This window comes from Sander lucioperca, chromosome 19, assembly GCF_008315115.2.
Source record: "Sander lucioperca isolate FBNREF2018 chromosome 19, SLUC_FBN_1.2, whole genome shotgun sequence".
NCBI lineage: Eukaryota > Metazoa > Chordata > Actinopteri > Perciformes > Percidae > Sander > Sander lucioperca.
Window position 1 is genome coordinate 11453540 of NC_050191.1, and position 16102 is coordinate 11469641.

A 16102-nucleotide genomic window follows, 5' to 3' on the forward strand; every position below is an offset into this window, starting at 1 on the left:
TTGGGGGCATCCGTGTATACTGTAGGCTACAGATGGATATTTTTTATTAAGCTGTTCATGAGGATGGGACAGTTGGGAACAGGTGTACCCAAGTAAATGGCTGGATGATGCTGAACTGAAAGGATTTAAGGTGACTGAGGCCACAGGCCAGGGAGCTTTCCATGTTAGGAGTTAGATTAGTGGTGTGATAGATAAGAGGAGGTAGGAGTAAATGTTGCCCTGGTCAACAGATAGCCAGCTGGAAGGGGAAAAAACACATTTATTAATGTAATGGGAAAATAAAATAACCCCAGATTCACATTTTTTTTTTTTAACTTGACTTTGTTTACCATGTAAAGTAAATACATGTGCTTAAAATAACAAGGGAAATACATTGTAACCCTCTGTTTGTATTTCAGGATGAAAGCCAGTGAAATGGCCTCTGTTTTGAGCAGTGCCTCGTATCACTCAAGCAGAGCTCAGTAAACACTGGTTTGAGCTGGATGCTGCTGCAGCAGGGATGATCATGTCCCATATGAACGGTTATGTGCAAGAGGCCTCTGGTCAGGCCAAGAGCCACAGGGAAAGGGCAGTGGACTGTCCAGGAGAGGAAAGTAGCCTTGTTAAATCTCCACACTCCAGTGCCCACATGGAGAGGATTCAGCACTACCAGGAGGAGCTTAAGAAGAGGAGAGAGGAGGACAGCAGGGGGAAGCACGACATAGACCCCAATGCTTCACTGAGGCTCAAGAAGCTGTCACAGAACCCCAAGATGGGCATTGACAATCCTACCTTCGAGGGGAAGGAAAAGGCCACCAAAGACACATGCTCCCGGGAGGCTGTAGTCAGTGAGTTGAAAGGTGAGGGTTGGAAGTTCTTTACTGGGGTCAAAGAGGATGGAAGGAGGAAAAAAGGTCACAGAGAAGGGGAGGAATCTAGACCTCCGAGAAGAATAGGGAGTTGCGAGGTTTTACAAACATTTAGTGAAAACAAAAGGAGTAAAAACAATGACTATTGAGGGACAGAGCAGAGGGCGGTAGTGGAGGAGGGTGATGTTATTTAGGGGCTGTCCACCATTTCCACTAGTTAGTGTCTTGGTCTTAACTCTTTACTGACGAGCACAGAGCCCATCAGTTGCCACAGGAAAACATTTCTGAATGAATGATATTGATAATACAAAAGGGTATTGTATGTACATTACATATGTCCACAAAATATTTGTGTAAGTTTTTTGTTTGCACAACTTATCAATATGTGAATGAATGAATGAAGAAATTTATTTCAGACATATTAAAAGAAATGTACAAATAAGTTGACAAATAAGTAAAAACATTCAATAAACAATAAGAAACATTAACCAAAATAGACATGTCTGAAAAGGAGTAGGAAGAAGTATACACTAATTTAATCCTACCCCTTTTCCATAGCTCAGTAATACATTTTTATTTTTTTTTCAATATAACTTCCCTTCCTGACCCTTAGTACTGTGAAACGCTCCCATCTAACTATATACAACTTGGTGTTTTAAATGTACAATCCATATACAGATACAGTATATATCGACATTCATACCTGCATGTACATACACACATATATACATACATACACATTTACATAAATACATACATACAGTACATACATACACATAAACTTCACACAAATATATTTACATACATATATTTACATACATTCACACATACATACTGTATAATATAATAACCCTAATATATTTGACCACATTTCTCTAACTTATAGACTTATAAGTCAATTATTACCACATATTTATATCTTATTTATATTTATCACATTTATCTATTGTAATATATATATATACAAACATACACATACCTCAATGAACACACATTGCAATTGTTAAAGCCCTCCTTCTCTCTCTCTCTCTTCTAATATGTGTAAAGAAATTGATTAATTGTGTACACCAATCAATTGAAACAAGTTGGGTGGTTGATTTGACTTTATTGCCAAGAGTGTCTAGTGAGAGCAGGGTTGAGAGTTGATTGTCATGCAGAAGGTTCTGACATATTTGATTGTCTATAGCCCATACAGCAAATGACTCACATTAGACCCCTTTTCTTACAACGTGATGTGTGATAAACACACGTTTGCAGTCGGTCTGAATGACTTTGTGACCATGAACATGTGCTTCTGTAGGATTACTATACAGTTTATACTATTTTTATACCATTGGATTATTACAATAGTATTAGTGTGGGGTCAACCTCAACTATGAAATCTGCTCTTCTCAATCTAATACATTACTGTAGAGTATATGTTGTTGCAGAAAATAAATCCTATAAAATGTATACATACTGTCTGCTATGATTAATCTCCAGTGTAAACACTGCAGCAACTCAAAGTCACTTAAATAGAAACACAGACTCAGGTGGCACAAGGTCAGCATTCTCAGAAACCTCCACTGCAGACTCACAGTTTGATTTCTCACTGGAAGAGAAAAATATCCCCAAAATAGACAACTCCCACATACTGGAAATCTTCCACTGCAGCTCTTAAAGAAAACACAGTTTTAGCCTACATTTATGATGCACCGATCAGACAGATGTGGACAGGCAGGGGTAAAATCTGGGTGACTCAAGAGCCTAAGTTTAGTCACGCTAGACTTAACGAGTTTGCGCCTCCAAAAGTCATCAAAAACTCTTCATCAACCTCCTAAATTTGGATGTCTGCATATTATTTGTATCATCACTTTCTCTTAGAAATAATATGGTTTTAAAAATAACAGACTTCTTTTGTTGGAATTGGAATCCTTATTAGCAAAAACACACTCATAACTCTTAGAGTTTTGAGTATTCCTGAATTACGAGATGGAAGACTTGTCCCTGTGTTTGTATTGCCTCTGTACTCTTCCCCTCACTGTCTCTGCCTCTTTCTCAGAACTGGCGGACCTGCTGCAGGCTCTGAAGTGGGCGCAGCACTGCCTGACTGATGCGCAGAGCCAGCAGGATGCAGAGCTGATAATGCAGCTCCTTGCCAAGGAGGACTTCAGGAATGCCTACACCATCTACAGTGCTGTATCCCAGCAGATGACCAAAGTCAGTCCCACCTCACCCCTCACAGCACAAGCAGAGGATCTCTGCCAGGAGGTACGCATGATGGTCATTTTGAAACAACTCATTAAACTGAAAACAAACTCTTTTTTTTAATATGTGAAAGCACGTTGGCTGAACTAGGGAATTTTTTAGACATTTTTAACCATATCACAAAATCTATTCCGTTGCTTATGAGATGAGCAGTGGGCTCCACAGATGAGGCAGTTTGTGCATTCAGGCATAAAGGCACTCATATGGTATTTGCCAATTTGTGTTTTGGACCACGGTTAGCTTATATTTAGAGGCAAGTACCTCTGTGGGTGAAGTATCTGAACAATCTCAATGAAGCATGAGAAATATTTGCTTGAGGTGATGATTATTTCAACAAAGCTACCCAAAAGACAGCCATGCCAGTCTAAATAATTATGAAATGTAAATTGTCTTGGTTAACAAGGTGAGTTAAAACAAAAATGAGAGGCAGAGGGAAGACATTTTTTTTTTTTTTTTTATTAGGGTGAAAAGAGGGTAAGATGACAGGGAGCTGCTCTACATTAGAGATGGACAAGGAAGGAAAAGGAGGAAGGCATGAACCAAAGTGTAAATATATGGTTTGGTTTTCCACTGGTTTGAAAATACACTGTATAAAACATCACAGTGTTTTTATTTGAGTCCTCTGTACACCAATTGCTGTTTCCTCTTTAAATAACAGTTGGCAGTGCTGACCAAGGGGGTAAGCGTGCATCTGGAAAGCGTACCTCCTATGGGGAGATTCTAGGCTAACAAGCCATCACCTCCTGTTAGCATCCTATTGACTCCCGTTCATTTTGGCGTCACTTTGACAGCGAATAACTTTACATCTGAAGTGTTTAAAGACTCTATTTGTCCATTGTTTATTTCTAAAGAAACACAACAATGTATAAAAGGCTCCATTACGTTATGGCTCCGTAGTAGACGTTTTTGTAAAAATAGGCTAACGATTGTGTCATAACCACGCAACCTTCTGTCGCTTAGTAGAGAAATTACCATATAGTCAGGAGAAGCTCACAGGCAGTTTTCGACTTACATTAGCTGTTTAAGTTTAATTACTAATGTTAACTAGCATTTTAGTTAGCAATAATTAGCCGGTGCCTATGTTATCTCCTTACATATACCTACGCTCTCCGTTTCTGCAAGATTCAGAATGATTGAGATTTCTCTTGGCACAGCTACCAAAAGACTTACAACTTTCAGACAGGTTGCTCACGTCACATCTACGTTGTCAAGCTCAGTTTGAGGCTGCGCAGCACGCTCAGCCATCACCGGAAAAGTGACTTCACTGGTCGCCGTAGAAATATATGGCGTTGCTGTGTCCATTCTTTTACTGTCTATGGTGCTGACTCCTGAGCCCCAGTACAGAGAGTGACAGAGAGCAAGAAACCATCCTCTATGTCACATTTCAGTAGGTGGGAAAGTGTCACACCTGACTTCCTTGTTGACAAAACACAAGCCATTTGGTCTCTACTGAAGCAAAGCGACAGTAATTGACTTGTGTCCCTGCAGAGCCGAGCTTTTGCACGTTGAGTGTTCAAATGCAGCCTGTCACACAGAGCTTGGTTCCCGTAAAAAGACAGAAATTGTGATATGGTTTGCAATGAATTAGGTAGAAGCTCTATACAACAAAGACAGGCTATATCCACAATAGGCACTTCTTTATGATTAGTGTCAACTTTTGATAGGTGTAACATGAAAATGAAAAAATGTTATACAGGCTAACACAGTCAAACTGGTGCAATAGAACTGGGCAATATATTGATGTTATATCGATATCGTGATATGAGACTAGATATCGTCTTAGATTTTAGATATCGTAATATCGGAAATGGCTTAAGTTCTGTCTTTTGCTGGTTTTAAAGGCTGCATTACAGTAAAGTGATGTCATTTTCTGAACTTACCAGACTGTTCTAGCTGTTCTATTATTTGCCTTTACCCATTTAGTTATTATATCCACATTATTGATGATTATTTATCTAAAATCTAATTGTGAAGTTATTTTGTTAAAGCACTGATTGTCAACCCTACAATATCGTCACAACATCAACATTGAGGTATTTGGTCAAAAATATCGTGATATCTGATTTTCTGCATATCGCCCAGCCCTATGGTGCAGTGTGATTTTTAGCTGATGGCTAGATGTGTAAGAGTCAACCTTGTTTTGACGAAACAGGCTGTTAGAGTTCATTCAAAGGACACCAAGCAGTACTGCTACATAATTTGAATTCCAGTCTTGGCAGGAGTGGTTTAAGAAAAGAGTCGCTGAGTAAGATGATCTGTTTTGCTTCACACACACACACACACACAACACGTCTTCCTGCGTACAGTAAATCTGTGTGTGCACTCGCCAACAAGGCACAGCTCCCGCGCTTAACAATGTGTAATAGTTTGAGCTGCAGTGTGTCTAAAGTAAGCGGCTGTGCTGTGTGACACTCAGATTGACTGTTGGGTAAACTAATCTCCCAGCAGCCCTTGGTGCTGGCTGAGCGGTGCAGCACACTAAAGAAGGAGGCCAGGATCTGGGCGGCTAGAAAAAGAAACTCCAGCAGCTTACAGCAGTGTGGACCGAGGTGCAGTGCTGCTGGGGGGGGAGGAGGAGGGGTCATCTTGTTAGTGAGAGCTTTGATTAGTGTAATGGATGAACTAAGCTCCAAACAGGCGATGAAGAGGAAGAGGCAGAGGCAGAAAGACACCAAAATGCCTACTGTTGTGATTCAGTACACAGTCCAAGGCACAAACAATAGCATCTTCCCACTAAATGACAACACAAGAACCAAGTGATTAAAATAGAACCATGTAACAGAGAGGAGAAAAGGAATACAAATGCAGCAGAGTGGAAACTCTGAAAAGCCACAGAAGAAAAGAGAGAGCTCAAGTTTAGAAAGGTGCTTTCCAAGTTTATGCTTGTTTAATCTGGTTAAATACAACATTCAGGTGTAAACACACAATGAAAATGTTGATATGATATGATATGATACTATATAGGTTCTTCTCAATCTAATTCATAATGGACATTACTGTACTGTAGAGTATAAGATGTTGCAGAAAATAAATCCTGATGGAAAGTGTTAATGTCAGCAAAATGCTAAAAGAAATGTGAAAAAGGGACTCAGACCAAAAAAGGGATACAAGCAAAGGAAGATGAAAAGAAGGTTTGCACCAATTGTCGAACCTGTTATATAAATAAGAAGAAATGCACACATCTGTGTACTAATTTCACAGGGAGAGTGGTGCTAAAGGACAGGTTATTATTGTAAACCACTCATGAGGTTTTTGGATGTTTTGTGTTTGGGATATCTCAGCACAAATAGAACTGAGATATGATGTGTAAAAAGTTGACAGTCTGCCCTGAGGTTTGTGCTAGTAAATGGGTCATTGAGTCACCAAATCCAAAGAATGCATCCCATTAATGTTTTCAGATGTCAGATGTGGGGACTTGAGACACATAGCTTAGGGCCAGGTAGTGCTAAAAAAAAACAAAAAACTAGTTTGTAGGACGTGTTGTCTGACCACGTCGGAAAACAAATGTGTTCGTACCTGTTCCACACTCACAGACAGCTGAAAAGCCAGCTGTTATAGAGGGGGGACATAACGATAATCGTTAAATACGTGGGCAGAGGAACACATTTTCACATTCATAGTGTTGCACTTGGTTGTCCACATCGCACGTTGCTTGAGAGAGAAGTTCAAGCCCTGGCTCCTTTCTCACCTCCACACAGCTGGCCAATCACGAGTGAAGTGTGTGTGAATGTCGGATTAATTGATTGATTGATTGAATTTCGGAAAGTTATAGAAACACTCGGACACTCAGTTTTCAAAGCTATTTGACCCTCTAACAAGCATTTCTGACGGAGTATACTAGCAGCTATAGAGTCAAATCTGACTTGAGTCACAGTTTTATATAGTTGTCTTAATGTTTTAAGAAACAAATCTTAATTCTTGACATGACTTTGGTTCTAGTGACTTGAGACTTTAAACTCACCGTAGTTCGGCGTCTGTGTTTCTGTTCAGGTCCAAAAGATTCTCCAGTCCAGCCAACAGATGGAGGGTTTGGAGCTCAAGGCTCTGCTCACCAATCCTCATCTCCAGGTCAGATGTCAGCTTGCCAATTGTGACTTATAATAATAACAATAATATTATTTTAAGACAACACCAATTAGGCTCAGCATAACCTTATAGATCACTTTATTTATTAAGTTAATTTGCTAATAATTAGAATACTGGAAATATAATTATTGTTGTGCTGTACTTATTCCAATAGGGTAATTGTTTCTATTGCACCTTCCACTGGTATGTCAGAAGTCAGGGTTAAGTAGATAATAATATATACACTATCAGATAATAAATGGGACTTACCTGCTTACCAACTCAAAGAAAATTGAAGGACAGTTTCACTTTGCCACCTTGTGCCATCATAAATACTAAGTGAAAAAGTAGACCAAATGACAGATTGCTTCATTATGATACAGTATACTCTACATCAGAAAATAATGAAAAATGGAAAGGCACTTTATGAAGGAAGTCATGAGTTCATGTCATGTTGGTGTACCATAACCTGGCAGGAATTTATCTTGCTTTACGGATGAATTTTTTTATGACAAATTCATTTGATCATTTGTTATTATTAGTTATTTCAGGGTGTGAAAAAGTCAATTCATTAATCTAGTGGGTCTCAAAGGCCATTATGTAAATTAGGTTGTAATGTGGGCCAATTCTCTTGGTAATGAAAAAGCATGATTGGTGCATTCTTTCAGCAGAGTGCATTTCAATTTTTTTTAAATTAATTAGGAATAAAAGGCAATAAGAAATGTAAAAGATCCTGCTGATTTATGTCATGTGTATTTGTGTTGAAGACAGTCTGTAGCTTTGGTGTTGTTAACAATTTCTCTGCAATGATATACAGTAGTTTAGTCTATATAAATAAACTATTTAAAATTACGTTAAAAAAAATATTTAACCTTTAATAATTGTGCTGTTGACGAGGTTTATGCTTCTCTTAAATACAGTAATGTTGCCAGACAGTTACAAGATGTAACTTATGTTTCTTTGTCCACTTGTTTAGACACCTAGCATGCTGATAGTAGAGTTTAACCAGGTCCAATTTGGCTGCAACCGGTTTAGTAAGGATCATACGATACATTGCCTAGGCTGCTGCTGGCACAGCCGACTAGATGGACAATTAAGATGTTCCTCTTAGGTGCCCCACATGCTCCATCTGTACAGAAACGATTAGACATCACAGGTACAGGCAGGCCACTTCCACAGCTGTGTAAGTAGTCACATAAAAAAAGCCTTACACACTTACACTACCTGTGCATCTCTTTAGTGGGACATCTGTTTAGCATTTGGTATGTCAACATGAAACGAATCAAACAGAAATCCAAACTGCACTGCTTTGAGGTGACTTGAACTGCTGATGCTCTACATTTGTCAGTTTAAGCTTCAGTGATTTTTCTGTAGAAAAAAATGTTGCCACATTATCAAACATCAGTGTCTATTAGAAAGGCAGTAAGGTGTGAAAAGCCCTCGGGTGGATGATGCTGCCGTGATTTTATGGTTGAGGGTTTTGACAGGGGAGCGCCAGGGGTCTGATGTTTGACCTACGTGACTGTGAACTACCAATTCTCTCATTGCCCTGTTAACCCCTCCACTTAGCTGGATCCATGTAGCCAGCGGGGGCAGAATGATGTGATGCTAGCTTTCCTGGTGGCACAGAAAGTGGAACAGATTGTGTTGGTTTCTCTGCGGGGAGCAGTGAGTCACCCTGTAGTCTGTACAGGTAAACAATCTCATACCCAACACTAACGGACAGGGACATGTGTGAGAGGAATAGGGCCCCCTCAAGTCCACCTGTCTCCATTTCACAATTTTCTAGGACAACGTTTTCTCGCGAGCAGGGAAGCCAAAGGTGTTTGATGATTGATGGCGGTGGATCCTGACCCCTAAATGCAGGTGGAGATTAAGACGAATTGTGTGGACGCCAAAGCTTAGCCCGGCCTCCGCTCTTTTAGGTCCCCTCTGCTGCAGGATAGAAAAACTAATTTGGACTGACAGTTATTAATTGTGGGGTACGGAGTGCTTGTCACATTAAATAAAGTGAAGGAGCATTCTCTGTATTATTTCTGGCTTAGAGGTGGGTTTGCTGACCGGTCTTGTTAAAAAGATGGGGGGTAGGTAGGCTTCTGCTAGCAGGTGCATGTTTAAGGAAAGATCCTTTGAAATTTGTTTGGTATCTTCTTTTTCATCCGTTTACACTGACAAGTGCAAACCACTTAATAAATGTGTGTAATGTTGAAAAACATGCCATGATTTATGATCATTACCAACCGTAGTCGCTATAAAGGACATCTATACAGACATCTATTCAGAATCCAGTCATGCATTCATTCTCTGTACCTCACGCTGCCTCCTTTATTTTTCTGTCTGTTTCTGTCTGTTACGTGTTTGTAAAAAATTCTGTGTGTCCGTACTGTTTGTCTCTATGTGTCTCTCTCTGTGTTTGTTTAATGTGGCAGGCACTGATGCAGGCCCATGACAGTGTGGCAGGGCAGGAAATGTCAGAGGAAGATGTGGTCGAGTACCATGGAGAGACAGTTAAACTGGTGCGGCTGGAGAAGTCCCGCGACACTCCACTGGTAAGACGCCATCTATTAGTCTATTTGAGTCACTGCTGCTACCTTCTGTTATTGCTGTGTACATACGTATAATGTCTTTGTATATTTTTCCACAGCTTCACAACCAAAACAAGGATAGTTGTGTACACATCCAAAAACCTAAGTTGGCACGTATATAACTAGAGTACAATGACAATTTCAAAACATCCATGCAGCATTCAATTAGTGTTATTTAAAGGAACATATATGGATCCTAAGCATCTGTGTTATTGTGTTATTTATTGTTAAGTTTTTGTGTATTGTGTGTACGTCGGGTGACAAAGCCTCTATTGTCAGCGTTCACCATGCTCCACCAGTCACATTTATCATCTGGGTGTGTCAGTGTCAGTGTACCCACAAACCAACAGGGCAGCAAAATGCCTGTCATTGTGAGCTCCAAAGGGACATTTGAAAACATTGAGCAAGACACAATGATGTTCACCGACATATTTCTTTGTATTCAAGCTGTTGCCTCTCCTTCTACTGTGTGTGTGTGTGTGTGTGTGTGTGTGTGTGTGTGTGTGTGTGTGTGTGTGTGTGTGTGTGTGTGTGTGTGTGTGTGTGTGTGTGTGTGTGTGTGGTCATCAGGGTGCGACAGTACGTAACGACATGGACAGTGTGGTGGTGAGTCGTGTGGTGAAAGGTGGAGCAGCAGAGAGGAGTGGCCTTCTCAGTGAGGGAGATGAGATCCTGGAAATTAACGGGATTTCTATCCGTGGGAAACATGTCAATGAAGTCCACGACTTACTGGTGAGGACCAGAAGTTATCCAGTAGTCTTTTATTATTTACAGTGATTTATGGGAAATTAACTTTATTTTAATTCATGTGAGGTGCTTGTAATGTCTTGAAAACTAAAAGTATGTACATTTAATGCCATAAAAGGCATTCAAATTTATTCAAAAATGGTGGTCTTACTTGTACCGTCGACATTAGGTTTCACAGACAATGTATATTCACTTTTAGATTAATGCAAAATTAGTTTGACAAACATGTTTAGCCACAGACACGTAATTAGGTGGTTGTTGTTGGTAGTGTTTGTGGGTTTTACTCTCACAACTACTCTTCTTATACTCAATATAGACACACATATTTCTGAAAAAAAGTAATACATTTTTTTCTGTGCCAATTATAATGTAATTGAACATAATTTAACATAAATAGTGGAGCTGTTGTTTTTGAATAGATGCACTCTCAAAATAGAATATACATCCAACTGCAAGTTTCAGGTAAATACAGTTGATATTGTTTTATGGAAATGTGATCCCTGTCATGTTTAATTCCTTGCTTCTCATCTTTTCCATCAGCAACAAATGCAAGGCACTCTGACCTTCCTCCTCATCCCGAGCTCTCAGATTAAACCTGCCCCACACAGACAGACTGTAGTAAGTCTTTAATGATGTGGTTGTGTGCGCGCATAAAAACGCCTGTCTGCATGCATGCAAAGCCAACCTTGACATTGTAAACCCTGTCCTCAGATGCACGTACGAGCTTACTTTGACTACGACCCCTCCGATGACCCCTTCCTGCCGTGTCGGGAGCTGGGCCTATCCTTCCAGAAGGGGGACATCCTCCATGTCATCAGCCAGGACGACCCCAGCTGGTGGCAGGCCTACAGGGACGGAGATGAGGACAACCAGCCTCTGGCTGGACTCATTCCGGGTAGGGATCAGACCAGGGCTGAATATCAATATGTAGTTTATTGCTTCACAAGGGCAGATAACAACTGCAGGGACAAACACATATGCATGATAGTAACTTTTAAACCTGTGTAATTTACATGTAACTACAAACTGTAAAGAGCTTATGTCTTAAGATAAAAAAAATCATGATACAAACATAAAATAAATGATACTTGATACAAGCGTATCAATAATATACAGTAAACTAGACAGGACTTCCCCATCCATCTTTAGTAATACTTCAGAATACAGTCACAGTAAAGTACATACACGTTGTCTGTGACTAATAACAAACTTGGCACTACTATCCTGGCAGGAAACACCACCCATCTGGCACATCAAGGAGATTTAAAACAAACACCTAAGAATTATTTGCGATTACTCTCTGACTCTCTGACGTCTGTTGTGGCTAGAAGAAAATGAAGTTAAGCACTGGAAATGGAAAGAGGGCCCTCTTTTTACCTGCTCAACACGTCTGGAAAGTCTAGGAAGATTATGAAAAACTGTTCTAGGTAGAGAAGTTTTAGACTTGTTGGTAACGTTTTCAATTTTCAGCTCCTGAGTGTTGTGTTCCAGTGCTTGTAGCTGTGCATGTTGTCCATAAACTATCTATAGACACATATAATTGAACACCAACCAAAATTTTCAAATCCATACATTTTTAAATAGATATGGGCTTTTGAAATGGAAAATACATTGGATTTGTGTATCTATATTTACAGTGTTGGAGAGCTGATCTGCTTATCTTTGCTTTCCCCATTTTTAGGGAAAAGCTTCCAGCAACAGAGAGAGACCTTGAAGAAAACTATAACAGACAGGAGTCGAGAGCATCAAGGTAAGCAGAAAATGTTGAAACACACACTATGTGGTAAGAAAATACAAGATATAATTTGCAAACATTTTGCATCCACCCTGACTCACATAAAAATAGAATTTGTGTTGTCTAGATGGTTGTAACAAAGTGAAATGATAATACCCCTTTTTAAAGCAAACATTTCTGACTTGTCATTTCTCCAGGGAAGCTTTGGTATGCAAAGAAAAACATAAAAAAGAGGAAGAAGAGCATGTCTACCTTGAGCAGAAATACTGGTAAGAATAAATCTACATGTTCTTTCTTTTTTCATCTCTCTGTGCCTCTTCAGAAGCTTAACATTTTGAGAAGTGGGTTGCATGTTTGAGATTGTGCTCCCTCTTCCTCAACAACCACTGTTAAGAAGCTACACTCTTAACCCACAAAACTTCAATTGTCGCTTCTCATTAACCACCAGTAAAAGACCGTCCTGGGCAGCTTCCAAGTGTCCACACATTGTCAGTGTTAACCCCACACGCTAGCCGAAGTTGACATGTCTCGCCACTCTCGCAGCAGCTTGTCCAGATTCGGTGTGTCACAGGTCAGATTATTCCTGTCTTCACAGAGGATCAGAGGAGGCACCAACAGGTGCCCAGCAGGTGCCTAAATGGCTTGAAGGGATGTATGATGTTGTTGGTTAACACATAGAAACACATATATACTCAGACAGAGACACACACTGCTCAGTGGTCAACAGTAGCAGACTGGGATTTCATGTGTCTCCCAGAGGGTCGAATAGGAAGCAGGACATTGTTATAAAAGACAAAACCTTCACACAAACACAGGAATGATATATATAATATTTTCACCCGCCTCCAAAGAGAGGCCAAAGGTCAGAGTTAGTTACAGAACAGCAGCCCAAGAGCTAGAAAGGATTTAGTATGCTAGTCTAGGTTGTGTCATTAATCCCTCCCAACTGTCCCTTCAGACTACGACGACATCCTGACCTATGAGGAGATGTCGCTTTATCACCAGCCTGCTAATCGTAAACGCCCCATCGCTCTGATTGGTCCTACAAACAGCGGTCACGATGAGCTGCGTCGGAGACTTCTGTCCATCGAACCGGAAAAGTTTGCTGTTGCTGTTCCACGTAAGTCCACGCTTTGTCAAAGCATGAGGGACATGGCAATATCAAATATTCATCAACAGTTAATGATTTCAGATGAGAAACATAATGTGTTTTAGGGTTTGACATACCACTTTTCTTCAACTGTGACTGCAAAAAATCTCAAATTTCTAATGTCAAAACATTTAACTGAAAACTTAAAAATGACTTTTGGGGATTTTTTGCAATAAGTCAAATTAATCTATCCTTCTTCATGGCTCAGACACAACTAGAAACTCAAGGATACATGAGCGGAATGGGCGCGAGTACCATTTTGTGAGTCGGCCTGCCTTTGAAACCGACTTAGCGGCAGAGAAGTTCATTGAGTCGGGGGAATATGAGAAGAACTTGTACGGGACCAGCACTGACTCAGTTCGACACATCATCAACTCTGGACGCATCTGTTTGCTCTGCCTCCACACCAGGGTAGGAGACTGAGTACTCTTACTGTCTGGACAATTCCCATCATTGTTTCTGTCTAAAATGTTAATTACAAAGCACATTTCATCCCTCTGTGTTGATCTCAACCATTGTGGCTTGGCCAGAACATGATTAAGCCTTTTCAAATCCCATAAATCTCATTGTTTTTGGATTGATAAAAACTTATTACTGCTGTCTGATATAGAAAGAAATGTATAGTCCGTAAAGAAGGCGACATATTAGTGCTTGGTTTGAATGTCCCTTTTGTTCCTCTTGTCAGTCACTGCAGATATTGAGGTCCTCCAACCTAAAGCCCTATGTCATCTTTATCGCGCCTCCTTCTCAGGAACGACTACGCACCCTGCTGGCCACAGAGGGGAAGACACCAAAGGTACCCACTACATAGTTGCAAAATAGTTTTTTTACTCATAAAGATGAATATGTACGTTGTACGTGTCATAGTTTGTACATAGTACACTATAGTACAGGTATTTGCATTACAGAGGCAACATCTTTTAACAAAATTAAGCATTTAAGATTTATCACAGAAAGGAAAACTTCAGACACTCTTAGGCAAAGCAAGGAAATAAGTTATATTAAAAGCTTTTTTTAAGTCTGGTTTTGACCTCACAGGGTCTTTATCAGGCAGAAATAATTTACTCCTGGTACTCTAAATACACAATACACCGGAAATAAACAATATTGAATGACATGAAATAACCACCAGATACACAGCTATCACAATGATATCAAAGTATTAATATGATTAAAATAAAAAAAGAAATGATGACCATATAAGCATTTAAGATTTTAATTTTAATTTTCAAAGAGTCTTAAAAGCAATGTCTCGTTTTCTGTGCACAGCCTGAAGAGCTAAAGGAGGTTATTGAAAAGGCCCGCGAGATGGAGCAAAATTTCGGCCACTTCTTTGATGCAACCATTGTGAACATGGATCCAGACCAGGCTTTCCACGAGCTGCGCAGGCTGATAGACAAGTTGGACACTGAGCCACAGTGGGTGCCCACCTCCTGGCTGTGCTAGACGTCACGGGGTGTCACTGCACAGAGCCTCAGGTAATAGGAGTGGGAAAAATGAATGTTCCTGGAGATTTAAAAATGAAGGATGGACAGTGGTGATTGTCACAGGATTTTCACTTGCACATTCTCCTCGTTTATAGAAGAGGTGATGTTCACCACATGTTGCAGGGATGGACTCAAGTTTCTTACAATTCTTTATGTTCTGTGTGTGTGTGCGTGTGCGTGCGTGCGCGCACGGGGGTGGGTGGATGTGTGTGGGTGTCTCATTATGAGTGATTTTTTTCTGTTTGTTCATTGTTGATCTCAGTTGTATGCAAAGTCATCTATCAAACACATAGAAATGTTTCTATCCTATCTTAATAGTTATTTATAATTGTAAATATATATTTTCTAGACAAAAGGATCAAATATTTTATTGTTATTGTGTGTGTGTGTGTGTGTGTGTGTGTGTGTGTGTGTGTGTGTGTGTGTGTGTGTGTGTGTGTGTGTGTGTGTGTGTGTGTGTGTGTGTGTGTGTGTGTGTGTGTGTGTGTGTGTGTTGTACAAAATGGTACACTCAACTGGGATGGTGTTATTGTCACAATTGTTAAATAGCTTTCTGATGAAGCAGTAAGGTACCACACAGAAGAGAAGCACTTGTGCTTGGAGTGGCTGCAGTGTAACATCTTCCATTCAGAAACACAGAACAATATGCTGTAACCTGCACAGTTTTGGGCTACTTCTTCTACACCAGTGTCAGTATTATTTCATTGTCTCATTTACGCTGTGATAACAGACCTCAAATCTATCTAAGGTATTGTCTCTAGCTGGTTATTGTTACTATTAGTAAATCATGCTGCAAAGTACTGCTGCGATTGTATTTTTCTACCAGTATTGTATGAACAAAACATCTTGGTGTAACTCAAACAAATACGGGATTGCTTCCTTGCAGAGTACATATTAAATAATAAGCACAATTCTGGAAAAGTGTTAATAAAATCAGATACATATGTGAACAAGTGATGTACATATGATTTCACTCGCCTTGTAACGATATGTTAGAACCTAATTTTAAATCAGTTGGTAATGTTGGTGTCACAACACAAATGTGTAATAATTTGACCCTTGGAAAGTCCTAGTTACTAAAAATAATGTGTTAAATGTAGCATTCTGGTGCAAGATGGCTGTCATTCCTCATCTAGCTGGTTTACCTAAACACTTGGACAAAATGTTTCCCAGCTCATGTTGGAAGAAATATGATCCCAGCAGTCTTACCCAGTCGTTTTTCTTTACATATGGAACTT

General features: G+C 39.9%; 1 protein-coding gene across 5 annotated transcripts; it reads left to right on the forward strand.

Annotated features, from left to right (window-relative positions):
• Positions 1 to 393: 393 nt before the first annotated feature.
• mpp5b (membrane protein, palmitoylated 5b (MAGUK p55 subfamily member 5)) lies at positions 394 to 15819 on the forward strand. 5 transcript variants are annotated; one of them, XM_031322510.2, is made up of 13 exons: positions 394 to 839; positions 2890 to 3098; positions 7086 to 7163; positions 9590 to 9709; positions 10316 to 10477; positions 11033 to 11110; positions 11204 to 11387; positions 12174 to 12242; positions 12425 to 12496; positions 13186 to 13347; positions 13586 to 13788; positions 14063 to 14173; positions 14647 to 15819. In XM_031322510.2, the coding sequence occupies exons 1-13, from the start codon at positions 500 to 502 to the stop codon at positions 14821 to 14823; spliced, it is 1965 nt and encodes a 654-aa protein (XP_031178370.1). In that variant the 5' UTR covers positions 394 to 499; the 3' UTR covers positions 14824 to 15819. The 5 variants fall into 5 exon arrangements, with proteins under 5 accessions (XP_031178370.1, XP_031178371.1, XP_035851424.1 ...); XM_031322511.2 differs by having other exon boundaries at positions 9602 to 9709; XM_035995531.1 differs by having other exon boundaries at positions 394 to 827.
• Positions 15820 to 16102: the final 283 nt, after the last annotated feature.